The sequence below is a fragment of the Podarcis filfolensis genome (genome assembly GCF_964270895.1).
Source record: "Podarcis filfolensis genome assembly, chromosome: 1".
Taxonomy (NCBI): domain Eukaryota; kingdom Metazoa; phylum Chordata; class Lepidosauria; order Squamata; family Lacertidae; genus Podarcis; species Podarcis filfolensis.
Window position 1 is genome coordinate 5420178 of NC_139604.1, and position 14497 is coordinate 5434674.

Genomic DNA, 14497 nt, shown 5'->3' on the forward strand with positions numbered 1-14497 from the left:
CAAATGTTGACCTGTTGGGTTTCGTATGAATGAAATTGTTGTATGTGAAGCTACTTTTGAGTTCAGTAAACGTAGAAAAGGGGTATGTAAAATACGCCCGACTTACTAAAACGAATGCAAGTTGGTACTTTGGTCATGTAACTGTTCGCAGCTCCTGATGAACACTTCTAACAGTGAATTCCTGTGTTTTTTATGGATTACCATGCAGCTGAAGCAGAGGGTTGTAGTGAACTGCTGAAAAATTATCCAGTAAATTTGTTAAGATGTGTGCTTTATAAATCTGTTTTTGAACAAATTTCCAAATGTTGATAAAAACACAATACGGTCAAAACTCCTATTACTGTATTCCGTTTGTGGTGTATGCTATTATACTGTAAGGAGGACTTTTTGCTAAATACCTCAATATGAATGTTGCAGTAACAGTTCCAGTGAAAGCGACAAAAGGAAGCTTATTCATATACATAGATTTGGTTTTTAATTCCTCAAGGTGTGTATGTTGAGGAATGTAATACAGGCAAGTTTTTAATGTGCTTCTTTCATGTTACTTATCCTGACACTCAAAATAAACCGAGAAGCGCTACCTATTTTTCTGAACTTCTTAAAAAAACAACCTGCTGATCTCATGGAAACCAGCCATACTGGTAACAGAATAATGGTTCATGGTTGAATCTGAGGGCTGTTTTCCTAACTTATGCTTTCTTGGAGTTAATTTTTTGTTAAAATCAGTCAGGCTTTCTTCAGAGTAAGTGGGTTCAAATTCTGTACTATTAGAACTTCCATGTTGGAAACATGTTTTGATGGATGCCAAATTTTATACCTTTCTGATCATTGCAAAATGCCTGTTTCTCATGCAAGGAAGCAACTCGGCTCTGAAAAAGCTCCTCCAATTGGTCAGTATTTACTGTAAAAAGTTTGCATCAGTGTCTGTTTAAGAGAGTTGAAGTTATATCTTCTGCATTCTAAAGAGATGTCCATTGATAGGCAACACAAAGAAAATATCTATCTCAAATGGTAACTAATGTCTCTTGTCCTCAGACAATCGAAGAAAAGAACCTCCCCTTGGTGGTCATGATCCTCGAACGGCTGTTCAGCTTCGAAGCCTCAGTACTGTTCTAAAACGTCTAAAAGAAATCATGGAAGGAAAAAGCCAGGTAATGCTTGAGGAGGAGGGAGAGGTGTTAATGTGATGGAGCTGCTATGAAACACATGTAGTGTTTAGTGTTTACGAAAGACTGTCTTGTTCTTCGAGTCAATACAGAGATCGAAACAGCAGTACCCGCTGCTGCAAGAAGTTCCCACAAGCCCTTAAGGCAAGATTAAGCCTCACTAATTTTGGCAGCTTCCGGATGAAACTAATTGCTTGCATAGATGAAAATGAGCTTTCAGCCTAATGAGACGTGCTTCTTACAAAATGGTAGATTAAAACAAGGTTGAGAAACTCTTTTGGCCTAGTGGTCCACATATTTATCTTTCCACCAACTTGGACAGGTGGGCGATGCCACTCACCTGTCCGTCACCTGACGTCAGTTGACCGGTGGGTGTTCTTGCTCACCTGTCAGAGTCAACCCTTGGGGGTGGGGGAAGGGGTCTGCTTTGCCAGTGTATCCTGCACTGGAAATGCTCTGGTGAACCACCACCCAGCAGGAGTAAACTCTCTGTTCATCAGCTGATGAATGGAGGTCTTAGTCTTGCTCTCTGCTTCACCAGCCGATTGAACCCTCCCCCCCCATCAGCCGATGTCACCAAGTGATGCCAGCTGATTGACTGGTGGGCATGGTTAGGGGGTAAATGGCCTCACATGCCAAATTGAAGCCCCTGGGCATCCTCACCCCTGGCTTACAGGCAAAGCTTACCTTCCTGGGATGGTAGGAATCCTTTACTGGATCAAATTGTATAGTTTTTATAATAACACCTGGAAAATTATTTTGGCTTGAGTAAACCATCCCTGCATATTAAAGAAGAAGGCTGCCCTTTAAAGGTTTGGTTGAATGGAGGGAGGAGCCCTCTGCTTAATGCCTTTAACGTTACATATTTCTGCTAGGATGCTCTGGAGGAATTGCCTGAGTGTGATCAGAACTTGTTGAATGGCTGGGCCATTGTCTACTGGGCTTAAACTTTTACTTGGTAATCTAGAGACTGTGCTATCGGGCAATGTGTCTAAGAAGGACTTGCGCTGGGAAATCTAATTAGCCAGTTACTGAGGAAATGTAATCTCATCACAGCCTTGTGACTTCCCATGGTATTGTTTTAGCTTCGGAGATAGAAATATCCTACATAAATCTGTTGCCTTGTGTTGTGACCAGGCTAAATACTTAATTCCCTCCCCAGGACAGTGATCTGAAGCAATACTGGATGCCGGACAGCCAGTGCAAGGAGTGCTATGACTGCAGTGAGAAATTTACCACCTTTCGCCGCAGGCACCACTGCCGGCTGTGCGGGCAGATTTTCTGCAGCCGCTGCTGCAACCAGGAAATCCCTGGGAAATTCATGGGTTACACAGGTAAGGCATGAAGCGTTCAAAGTCTCAGCCTTTTTAGGGGAGGGGAGAAAGTTGCCTTTGTTTAAGGGCTGAGCATGGAGTCTTTCCAAATGGGAAGTGTGCTATGATGGGCTCCTTCATCGCTTCATTCACAGTTACATGCAAAGTTAAAGGAAGGACACTTTTAGTTGTGTTAGCAGGTCTTTCCCTGCTTTATATCTACCTCTGAAAGAATTTGCTCCCTTGCATTCATAAATGTACATTATGCAGTTATTTGGTGGGGATGCAGTTGACTTCACAGCATGAGCGATGGCACCTTGAGGAGTGCATAAGGCGAGGGAAGACTTCCTCATACACGCATTAATGTGCCCTTCCTTTGTGCTCTGCCTTCCCTTTCTAGTATTGTTATCACCCCACTTCCTGGCAGGCCGAACTTGACAGGTGGGTGGGGCGTGATGTCACGATGGTGTCAGGTGATGCTGTGCTTTGAAGTCCCAGTGGTTGGGACTTCAAAGGGCAATTTTGCTTGAAAGCTCTTTTGCTGTTTGTAAAAGGCTTTCAGACAGCACCCCCCCTTTCTGTTAGAGCCTTTGAGGCTGAAACGGGAGTGAGGAGGCAATGTCTGAAGCACTTCGCCAAAGAAACTGTTTTTCTTCCTTCCCAATCTCCTGATGGGGAGGCGGGGGCAGGGAGTCCTTTTTGGAAGCAGTGGCTGCTTGCGGAAGAAGCCTCACGTACAGTGAATGCTTCCAGAAGGAGGGAACTCCTTTCAACTCACAGCTTCTCACATCGTAGAAAAGCCTGGCAAGAAAAACAAACTCAGGAAGTAGACTTTCTTTCGGATCCTTAGTTTCCCTGCTGTAGAGGGCAAGGCTGTTCAATCTTTCTTGTTTTTCGACAGGTGACCTCCGAGCTTGCACTTACTGCCGTAAGATAGCCTTAAGCTACGCTCACTCCACAGAGAGTAACTCCATTGGGGAAGACTTGAATGCTCTGTCTGACTCTGCCAACTGTGTGTCAGTACTGGATCCTGGGGAACCGCGGACTCCGGTTGGCAGCAGAAAAGCCAGCCGCAACATATTCCTCGAAGAAGACCTTACCTGGCAAAGGTATCAATATATCTGGTTTGGCGGGGAATCCACTTAGTTTTAAGTGTTTGGAATATCTTTTGTCCATCCAGCCACACAATTTGTCTGCGATATTCTGCTTGAATGCAGTGGTCCAATCACACTGGCTGTTGCTATGGTATTGTGTTGATTTTGCACATCAGGTTTTGATAAGCCATGGCTTCTGTCAATAGCGGAATGGCTTAACTGACTTTGCCATATTGTCATCTTTGCCCCTTCCTCTGCAGTTAGGTTGTTAAAGCCTTCTATTGTGTCTGTCTCTCCCAGCAGATGCAGTCTCTCTCTACACCCAAAGGCTTAAACATTAATTGTGGCGTAAGCTTCCTTGAATGAGAGTCTACTTCATCAAATGCCTGCAAAACCAGACACCACAATAAACCCGTTACAGTGGTACTTCGGGATGCGAACGGGATCCGTTCTGGAGCCCCGTTTGCGTCCTGAACGCAACATAAGCCCACGGTGGCGCGTTTGCGTGTGCCACGCTTTGCTGCTTCCGCACATGCGTGTGGCGTCATTTTGAGCGTCTGTGCATGCGGCGAAACCTGGAAGTAACGCGCTCCGTTACTTCTGGGTTGTTGCGGAGTGCAACTCGAACACAGACCCAAGTAGAAGGAAGTCCCCCCCCCCCACCGCCAATTCTTCTCCCTGGGTATGTGGGGCAAGGAAGGAAATGTCATTCTCGCCACAGGCTTGCTGGCTCAGTTGTTTCTTAAAGCAGCTTATGGCGTTGTGTGTTTGGCTTCCACATGCATAGCTCAGTTGGCAGAGCATGATTTCAGGGTTATGGGTTTGAGCCCAGTTGGGCAAAAATATTCCTGTAACGCAGGGGTTGGATGAGATGACTCCCGTGGTCTCTTCCAACTCTACAGTTCTATGGTTCCTCATCCCATGTGAGCAAGGGGGTGGGGAGAACTGTTGCAAAGGAGACTTTTGGGTCAGACCTTCTGCTCCTGCATTGTTCCAGTGGCCTGGATCTGCCACGATGGAAATAAGCACAATATGGTGGTTTCATTGGCACAGGAGAGAGTTTCTGGCCCCTTCAAGGTTCTATCAGTTATCAGTTTTTATGTAACAGTAAGGTGTATTTACTGTTTTATGTAAACAGTAAGGTGTATTTATGTATATGTAAGCTGCTTGGGGATCTTTCAATAAGGCTGATGGATGTTGATGAAAAAAGTTGCACGATTGGACATGCTTTGAGCACCCGAACTTTCCTAGCTTGAATCTGAAAGGAAGAGAGGCATATTTTGTAAATCTCAAAGTGAATTTAGACTGCTCTTCTCGGTCCGAGTCCTTTTAGCAATCCCGCAGCTTTATTGAGGCTGGAATTCTGTAAAAGAGTTCAGCTGAGACATGGGTTTGTGGCTTGTGGATCAGGTTACAATATGTTAACATTAGCTGCTGCAACTAAGAGAATCCTCCAGCAACATCTGTAGGCAAACACTGAAGTTCCTCATTAGTGATAAGCTGGAGTAAAACATCTGACCTGTGGTGTGAGGGATAAATCCTGCCTTGTTTCTTTTTCACTTTCTAAATTTGAATACAGCACCCTCTGCTGTCTGTGAGTTGAAAACAATTATTTTCAGTAGTGTCGAAACATTGAGAGATTGGCGTATGCATTCCCCAGCCAGCATACTCCTGGAACTGAACTCTCAGTATAGATGAATGTCTCTGAGTATGTACAGACTGCTTTTCCTTAGCAGCATTGGCCACTGTAAACAACTTCTGTTCTCCTGGAGGGCATTTTGATGTAGGTGGCACTTCCTTCCCCATCCCTGGCCAAAAGAAACTCGGCTTGCAGAAATAATTGAGAGCAATTCTGGGTGGTCAACAAAACAGATTTAATATTTCACAGCCCTGGATTACTGGGATATGTAACCTGCCCTATTCTTTTCAGACTCAAATTTATAAAAAGACTTTAAAACCTCATATTCCCGACTGCAAAATTCTAATGATATTATGATGTGGAGTGGGGAACAGTGATGTATAGAGAAGATTCTTGTTATAGTCGTACCTTGGAAGTCAAATTGAATCTGTTCCGGAAGTCCGTTCGACTTGCGAAACGTTCAACTTCCAAAGCATGGCTTCTGATTGGCTGCAGGAAGCTCCTGCAGCCAACCAGAAGCCACAGAAGCCCTGTCGGATGTTTCGATCTGGGGTTTTGATCTTTCAGGAGCTGGAACGTTCAATTCCCAAGGCATTCAGGAGCCGAGGTACGACTGTGCTTTTAAATGGCTTTGTTTTTAGTTACAAAAGTTCCGCCTCCCCCACAGCATTTGAGAACTTGTTGCTTGCTATAGCTTTTAAGGAAGCACTTTAAAACATTTCTCCTTTGGAAGAACAATTGTAAAGAATATAAATCTGCTGCTTTTTAAGTCCTGGGAGAACTCACTGAGTTGTAGCGTAATAATGATGGCTTGCTTTAATTGCAGTAATTTGATGCTAATTGCTGCTTAAAAACAGTGTCATTTACTTGCAGCTTGATTCACCCAGACTCTTCATCCTCCACTTTATCGACACGTCTTGGCTCTGTTCAGGAGGAAGCAGGGAAGTCTCCTGCTCGGAATAGGTGAGCCACCCGCTCTAATGCTTGTGTGTGTGTATGAAGCGGCACCTGTGGAAATGGCACACTGCGGATCCCGTGTAAAGTTTATTTCTGCAGACGAAGTCTTAAAATGACATTGACTTTCCGTCGAAAGATGATCGTGTCCTTTGGTTATGGAGCGACATTACGACGATATTTGCTTGACACCACTGTGTTGTCCTCGATAGATGGCAAGAGATCTGCAAACACAGCGTGAAGTCTATAGTTCAGGTGTCATGCTGAGTGAAATGACATCAGAGATGTTGGACAAGTGGAATAACTTCCCAAATGCTGGACCTTTCTCTGGGTGGTTAGGGGATTTAGTGGGCTGTCCCAAAAGGTTGATTGTGACGCATTTTTGTGGACCAAGGGTGTTCTTGCTGGTCCAAACCTTAGCCTTGCTAGTGACCCAGTATTTGGGGTGGGTGCGCAATTGTATGTGTTGCTGTCACCTTTCTCACAAATCTTGATCTCTGGCCATATACGTCATATGTCCTCAGGATTTTGGGGAGGTTAACTTCCAGGGCTCGTTTCTTCTCTCCAGTAGATGTACAGATTACCGTATTTTTTGCTCCATAAGACGCACTTTTTTCTTCCTAAAAAGTAAGGGGAAATGTCTGTGCGTCTTATGGAGTGAATGTTTGGTCCCTGGAGCTGAATTGCCCAAGGGCAAAAAGCAGATCATGTGGTTTTTTTTTGAAACAGGGAAGTGGGTGTTGAAACAAAGCTGCTGATCGTTTGTGGGGAGAGAGATAAGGGACGCTAGAGATAAAGGAGGCTGCCTGGGAGGGGGGAGGTAAAGACAGCAAACTTGCAAAGGGGGGAAACAGGAAGACTAAAGCAATAAGGAGAGAAATTAGAAGAAAAGGAGGAGCAAAAAACTGCTCCAGCTAAGGAAAAGACACTAAGGCAAACAAGAGGGAAGGGAGTGTTGAAAGGAAACAGCTGATCGGTGGGATCAGAAGAGAGAGAAGGGAGGCTAGCAGAGGATGCCTGGGAGGGGGGGAGGTAAAAGCCCATGGATCCTCAGGATTTTTACATTGGGTCACCCCAAATTCACCATCAGATCACATAGCATGTCCATGACTACAGCCTGCAGCAAAAAAATCACTCACCCTCTGTTGCGTGGGGCCGCAATGGCACAAAAATGTGGTTACAAAGCATGGATCCACATGGTTCCTCAGGATTTTTGCATTGGTTCACCCCAACTTCTCCATCAGATCACATGTCTGTGGCCACAGCATGAACCACAAAAATGATACATCCACTGTTTCGTTCAGAATATTTTTTTTCTAGTTTTCCTCCTCTAAAAACTAGGTGTGTCTTATTATGGTCAGGTGCGTCTTGTGGAGTGAAAAATACGGTACCTTAGATACTTAGGTCAGCTGGAAGATCAGTGTCTCTCAAACTCCTTTACTCTTGAAATAGTCAAGGCCTGGTGTTTTACTTTCCATTGCCAGACTTACGGCAAGGAAGCAGTCTTGCCAGAGGCATTTATAAGAGGTGCCTTCACGCAGAATCAGGGGGTTGTAGAGTTGGAAGGGACCCTGAGGGTCATCTAGTCTGGGGCTCCAATTTGCTCCCAAAGTCTTCCCGGCGAAGGTTGCCCTAAAATGGAAGTTGGTCCTCATAATTATTATTAAGTAGACTGATCTTAATTTTCCCCATATTAGAGTTAATGGACAGGGGAGGGGATTAGTATATCAAGGAGGCTCCTCCGTACTATTTGCAGAAGGGGGAAGAGTTTCACTTGGGACAAATCAGCTTAATAGTTTTGCATTGAGATCCCAAAAGCTTACTTCCAGTTGCTGATTTTCAAAATGCTACATTGACTTTGAGAGAGAGAAAGAGAGATGGGCATTACTTGGGAGGTTCCTTACCTTAACTCATGTTGTAAAATCTTGGACCTGCTCTGTTAAACTTTAATTTTAAAGAGCTGGAGTGAGCTTAAAGGCATTGTTTTCTTTCTCCTGCCAGATCAGCCAGCGTTACTAACCTGTCCTTGGATCGCTCTGGATCGCCCATGGTCCCTTCCTACGAGACATCTGTCAGTCCACAAGCTAACCGCACATACGCCAAGGAGGCCAACGAGGACGAGCGCAAAATTCTCCTGGTACAAGCCAAGCAGTTTTTTTTAAAAAATCTTTCATTCTTTTTGCAGAAATCTGTAGTGTCTTGCTGCTTTGGGGATCCCTGTTTCTTAGGTGCAGTCGCCTTGTGCTGTTCTCTGGTTGCAGTTTATGAACTGTTGTAATGCAACCCACCTTCATGGGCTATCCCATTTTATCTTCATTATAATCCTATATGTATGTTTGAAAAGGTACTTTTATACCACTACCTAGTTTTTGAAGAGATGTAAGAGTTTTCAGCTTCAGCATGGAAAGATTAGCAACTTCATATACCGTATTTTTCGCCCTATAGGACGCACTTTTTCCCCTCCAAAAATGAAGGGGAAATCTGGGTGCGTCCTATGGGGCGAATGCAGGCTTTCGCTGAAGCTTGGAGAGCGAAAGGGGTCGGTGTGCACCGACCCCTCTCACTCTCCAGGCTTCAGGAAGACATCCGCAGCCTAGGCAGCCCTGTGTGAGTTCCCGCAGGGCTGTCTAGGCTGCGGATAGTAGCCTGCTTCCCGGAGTGCCGGGTGCGCTGAAAGCAGAGCGCCCGGCGCTTCGGGAACACATCCACAGCCTAGGCAGCCCTGCGGGAGGTTCCGCAGGGATGTCTAGGCTGCGGATAGCATCCTGCTTCCCGGAGCGTCGGGCGCCCTGAAAGCAGAGTGCCCGGCGCTTCGGGAACACATCCGCAGCCTAGGCAGCCCTGCGGGAGGTCCTGCAGGGATGTCTAGGCTGCAGATAGCAGCCTGCTTCCCGGAGCGCCGGGCGCGCTGAAAGCAGAGCGCCCGGCGCTTCGGGAACGCATCCGCAGCCTAGGCAGCCCTGCGGGAGGTCCTGCAGGGATGTCTAGGCTGCGGATAGCAGCCTGCTTCCCGGAGCGTCAGGTGCTATGCTTTCAGGGCGCCCGGCGCTTCAGGAACACATCCGCAGCCTAGGCAGCCCTGCGGGAGTTCCCGGCAGGGCTCCCCATGCTGCGGACAGCAGCCTGCCACCCGGCGTGCGGGGCACCCTGAAGCAGAGCGCCCCTCGCGCCGGACAGACATCCGCAGCGTGGGGAGCCCTGCAGGAGTTCCCGGCAGGGCTCCCCACGCTGCGGATAGCAGCCTGCCGCCTGGCGGGTGGGGCGCCCTGAAGCAGACTGCCCCTCGCGCCGGGCAGACATTGGCCAGCCCCACAAGCTCAGGGGACAGCAGGGAGGCGCAGCGCCGCCATCCCGCTGTTCCTCGACCTGGTTCGGTTTCTCCGACCTGCTTTTTGGGGGGGAAATAAAGGAAAAATGTTTTTCCTTTATTTCCCCCCCCAAAAACTAGGTGCGTCCTATGGGACGCAGCGTCCTATGGGACGAAAAATACGGTATATATTTTAAAAACCTTTAAACCCATGTGTCGTTAGGTCTGAGAATGCAACTGTGGTGGTTGTTTGAACCAGCTTTGCAAGAGAAAATGCTAGCACTTTATTTCGTTTGTCTGTGTGTGTGTGTGCTTCCATGCCATTTTCTGACTTTCTATGCCGTGTAAGACTATTTACATATTTAATTTAATGCATTTATATCCCACCTTTTTCTCCCAAGGAGCTAAAGGTGGTGTACATGGTGAGGCTGAGAGGCTGTGATTGGCTCAAGGTCACCCAATGAGCTTTGTGGCCGAGTGGGGATTTGAACCCTGGCCTCCCAGGTCTCTAACCACTACACCACACTATCTTTTTCTAGGATACTGTTGCTTCACTATCGTAGGATTAATTTATATGCAAGCATGCATATTGCACTTAAGTAAGAGCTCCTCTCCCATATGACTTTCAGCTAAATATCTCAACTACTTCTGTTGAAAAGTATTTTGAGATGATGTCACAGACAGGCAGGTGCTTGCTTGATGTTGCCACCCTGGACTCCTTTGGAAGGAAGGGTGGAACAGAAATTGAATAATAGTAATAATTTGTATATAATTTTTGAATGAGTGTGCATGTCTGAATTATCCCTAATTACGATTTGTAATACACTGTGGGATTCACTGCGTCTTCAAAGGCCTGCCTGATGTAAGGGAGACACAAGCAATTTCTAGTTAGCTGTTCTAAGTGTGAAGAGCACAAAATGTTCAGCAGAGCTTTGTTTATTGCTCTACCTGAAGACAGAATCAACAGACGGACACACATGTCTGCTGGTGAAGAAGGGAAGTTTGACATTTTAATCTTTCTCCCCCTTCCGCAAGCGCTTGCAGTCAGAATAAAAAAAAGATAACAATAAGATACGGGCCAAGTTTTCTCCTGATGCAGATATGTACTCATGTACGATGTCTATACCGTATTTTTCGCTCTATAGGACGCCCCCGACCATAGGACGCACCTTGTTTTAGAGGGGGAGAACAAGAAAAAAAAATTCTCCCCGTCTCTGCTCAGCGCCCCTTCAGTGAAGCGGCAGGAGAAACAGAGCCCCTTCCATTTCTCCTCCCGCTTGGCTGAAGGGGCGCTGCACAGCACTCCCTCTCTGCTGAAGCCAGGAGAGTCTTCAGCAAAAGGAACCCGAAGCCTTCGGAGCGCAGCGCGAGTTCCCGCTGCACTCCAAAGGCTTCAGGCGGCTGTCCCGTAAGCCTGGAGAGCGAGAGGGGTCGGTGCGAAAGCAACGTGTAGCTTCCGGAGCGCGGAGAGAGTGCTCCCTCTGCGCTTCAGAGGCTTCGCGTTGCTATTGCTGAAGCCAAGGAGCCTGCATTCGCTCCATAGGACGCACACACATTTCCTCTTAATTTTTGGAGGGGAAAAAGTGCGTCCTATAGAGCGAAAAATACGGTACATAGCCCTGCCTTTTTACGAATGTGTATAACAGAACGCTGCCTTCGGTGCATCGCGGGGTGGGGACGGTGCAAATCACTTGCAACAGATGTAAACATCACTTCCCAAGACGGCAGGAACACTTAAGCCCACCAAACAGATGCTATCTAAAAGTGTCATCACTCTTGCCTCGCAGGACTCAGTCCAGCTAAAGGACCTGTGGAAGAAAATATGCCATCACAACAGTGGCATGGAGTTCCAGGATCATCGCTATTGGCTGCGAACGCATCCCAACTGTATCGTGGGGAAGGAGCTGGTCAACTGGCTCATGAGGAACGGCCATGTCACCACCAGGTACTGGGCAGCCCTGAGTTCATGACTGTATCAGTACTTCATGGCTCAGGGGATTACTGGGTTATTATGAACTAGTTATATCCATGAAGGGAATGTGTTCTCTGTATTTATTTTTTTAGATTGCAACCAAATTATGAAATGCGAACGGTATTATAAAGCATAAACCCTCAACCCACCCGTCCCCATCCCATTTCTAATCCAAGGTAATTCTGCTGGGTAGAAAATGCTACTCTGTTTTCGTAAGGTAGTTGTTTTGGGGCTTGTTCTAAATAGGTGGTTCTCCTTCTGTGAATGTAATATAACCGCCATTCCTCAAATTATTATTTTGCTTTTTCTGCTGAGTCCCAATATGTTTTAAACAATTATTCCTAATTATTATAACCCCTTGTAGTCTGCATTCAATTAAAATGTGTGCGGTCCTCAGCTTACTTTTCTTCCTTCCTTCCTTCCATCTGTCCATTTCGCTATGATCTAAGTATGCTGCAGTTGAAAAAATAATCAGCTTTTAAAAGAAGAATCTTGTCCTGATAGGGAATGCACCAGGTGAACCTCAGGGTCCCTTCCACCTCCACAATTCTGTGATTTAAAAATATTCCAATATTGCTAATGTGTCATAGCCTGCACGTTCATATTTGTGTTAATATTGCACTGCTTCCAAACAGCAGAACACACAGAGTGTTCTAAAGTGAAAATATGTTCCTCTCCAATGAAAATCCTTCCAACGTTGACCGTTTATGAAGCATGCTATGTGGACCATTTTTATTTTATTTTAAAACATGTACCGTATTTTTCGCTCCGTAAGACGCACCTAGTTTTTAGGGGAGGAAAACAAGAAAAAAAAATATTCTGAACGAAACAGTGGATGTATGATTATTGTGGTTCATGCTGTGGCTACAGACATGTGATTTGATGGTGAGTTTGGGGTAGCCCAATGCAAAAATCCTGAGAATCCATGTGGATCTGTGCTTTGTAACCACTTTTTTGCACCATTGCAGCCCCACGCAACAGTGGGTGTGTGATTTTTTTGGTGCAGGCTGTAGCCATGGACATGCTATGTGATCTGATGGTGAATTTGGGGTGACCCAGTGTAAAAATCCTGAGGATCCATGGGCTTTTACCTCCCCCCTCCCAGGCAGCCTCCTTTATTGCATCCCTTATCTCCCGATCCCATCGATCAGCTGCTTCCTTTCAACACTCCCTTCCCTCTTGTTTGCCTTAGTGTTTTTTCCTTAGCTGGAGCAGTTTTTTACTCCTCCTTTTCTTCTAATTTCTCTCCTCATTGATTTAGTCTTCCTGTCTCCTCTCCTTGCAAGTTTGCTGTCTTTACCTCCCCTCTCCCAGGCAGCCTCCTTTATTGCTAGCATCCCTTATCTCGCTTGCGATCGCTTGCGATCAGCAGCTTTGTTACAACACCCCCTTCCCTCTTTCAGAAAAAAGAACCATGATCTGCTTTTTGCCCCTGGGCAATTTGGCTCCAGGGACCACTTATTCACTCCATAAGATGCACAGACATTTCCCTGTACTTTTTAGGAAGAAAAAAGTGCGTCTTATGGAGCAAAAAATACGGTATATGCTATTTATCTGGGAAAACCCATCCAAAACAATTTGCTTTCATCAGTCCCAGATAGGAGTTGCTATCCTAACCATTTGGAGAGAACCAGATTATGGAAGCCTGGCTGGGGGCTTCTCCATGCCTCCACTTGCCCTGTCATTTCCCCATGGGGAAACCCGGTTGTTTGCACTGAACTGGGAGAAACGGCCACTGGGTTTCCCATGGATTTCTGTTTGTTCTGATTTAGGGCCCAGGAGACGCCTGTCCCAGGAAAGGTGTCGCGGCAAAGGCAAAACCACTTGAACCAGGGCCTAGAAAGTGCGGGTCAAGTGGGAAACTGCTTGGAGCTATGCTTTTTAGATTTGCTAACTTACTTGGCCAAACCTTTATTAGGAATTGCAAATCAAGCTGATGGACAATGCTGAGATGGCAAAACTGACTGGAAAACTCAGAAACCAAGAGGATAAAACTTTACAAAAGAATGGGAGAAATTTATAAGCTACTTAGGAGACCACTGTAAGCAGATGGAAACAAGAACAGGATTTTCATTCGGTTGTAGCGTAAAAATCACTATGGATAATATGGTTTGATATAAGAATTGGAGTATGGATGAATATGCAGTTGTAGATGTTTGAAATGAGACCCCATGGAGGGGATGAGGGGAAGTCCTGAGATTTGGAAAATCTCTTTATATAGATATGTATGTTTGTTTTACTTTTTGTTTATCTGTATTTTGTATTTGTAAAATCAATAAAAATGAATTCAAAAAAAGAAAAATATTAGGCATTGCAATAAATGCCTAATAAAATGAATTGCCTCATAAAACATCCACGTATAAAATTTTAAAATATATACAAATAAACAACCATGTAAAATAGTAACAACAAGGATTTTCATTGGAATTTTTTCCCGCTAAATAGTGTCTTTTACAAACAATAAAGACTGCAACTCCATATTTGTGAAGCTTTCACTTTGGGCTTATAAATGTTTTTGGTAACTCACTTGCGATTCAAAACCTATCTTTTTTTCCAGAGCTCAAGCTATTGCAATTGGTCAGGCTCTGGTAGACGGGCGATGGCTGGACTGTGTCAGCCACCACGATCAGATTTTCAGAGATGAGTATGCGCTCTACAGACCACTGCAGGTATGGATTTTGTGTGTGTGGTGATTTCACATGTGACTTGGGCTGCTGAACGAATTGCTTTATGCTGTGTAGTGGTTTTTGACTTTTTGTTCACCCAGATATAAAGAAAATCCTAATGGGCCGTGACAATTTCCCCAAGGCTGTGTATTCAGGCCGTGCGTTTGCTTGTTTGAAAAGGTGTGCAAAAGCAACTCTGATAGGTCACTAATGTAAACTAATTCACTTAAGGTCAAGAAATGTAGCAAGAAGGCTGCGAAACCTTCCGTGAAAAGAAAGGTAGGCATCTTCCAGGTAACTGGAGAAGAGAAGTTGGTGGATCGGGAGGAAGTGGGATGAAGGGGAAGTTTTTGACAAAAGAAGTGACTTTTGGAAACGAGACGTAT

The 14497-nt window shown here is 45.5% G+C and overlaps 1 protein-coding gene across 8 annotated transcripts in view; it reads left to right on the forward strand.

Annotated features, from left to right (window-relative positions):
- Positions 1-14497, forward strand: part of PIKFYVE (phosphoinositide kinase, FYVE-type zinc finger containing) — an 80859-nt gene that overhangs the window by 18531 nt on the left and 47831 nt on the right. For 4 of the 8 annotated variants that reach the window (XM_083625835.1, XM_083625837.1, XM_083625841.1 and 1 more), the window contains 8 exons: positions 1036-1151; positions 2329-2500; positions 3381-3588; positions 6086-6175; positions 8168-8303; positions 11261-11418; positions 14003-14114; positions 14343-14390. In XM_083625835.1, the coding sequence (XP_083481961.1) occupies positions 1036-1151; positions 2329-2500; positions 3381-3588; positions 6086-6175; positions 8168-8303; positions 11261-11418; positions 14003-14114; positions 14343-14390 (1040 nt within the window). The remainder of the gene's footprint in view (positions 1-1035; positions 1152-2328; positions 2501-3380; positions 3589-6085; positions 6176-8167; positions 8304-11260; positions 11419-14002; positions 14115-14342; positions 14391-14497) is intronic. The other 4 variants (XM_083625838.1, XM_083625840.1, XM_083625842.1 and 1 more) reach the window with 1 other exon arrangement.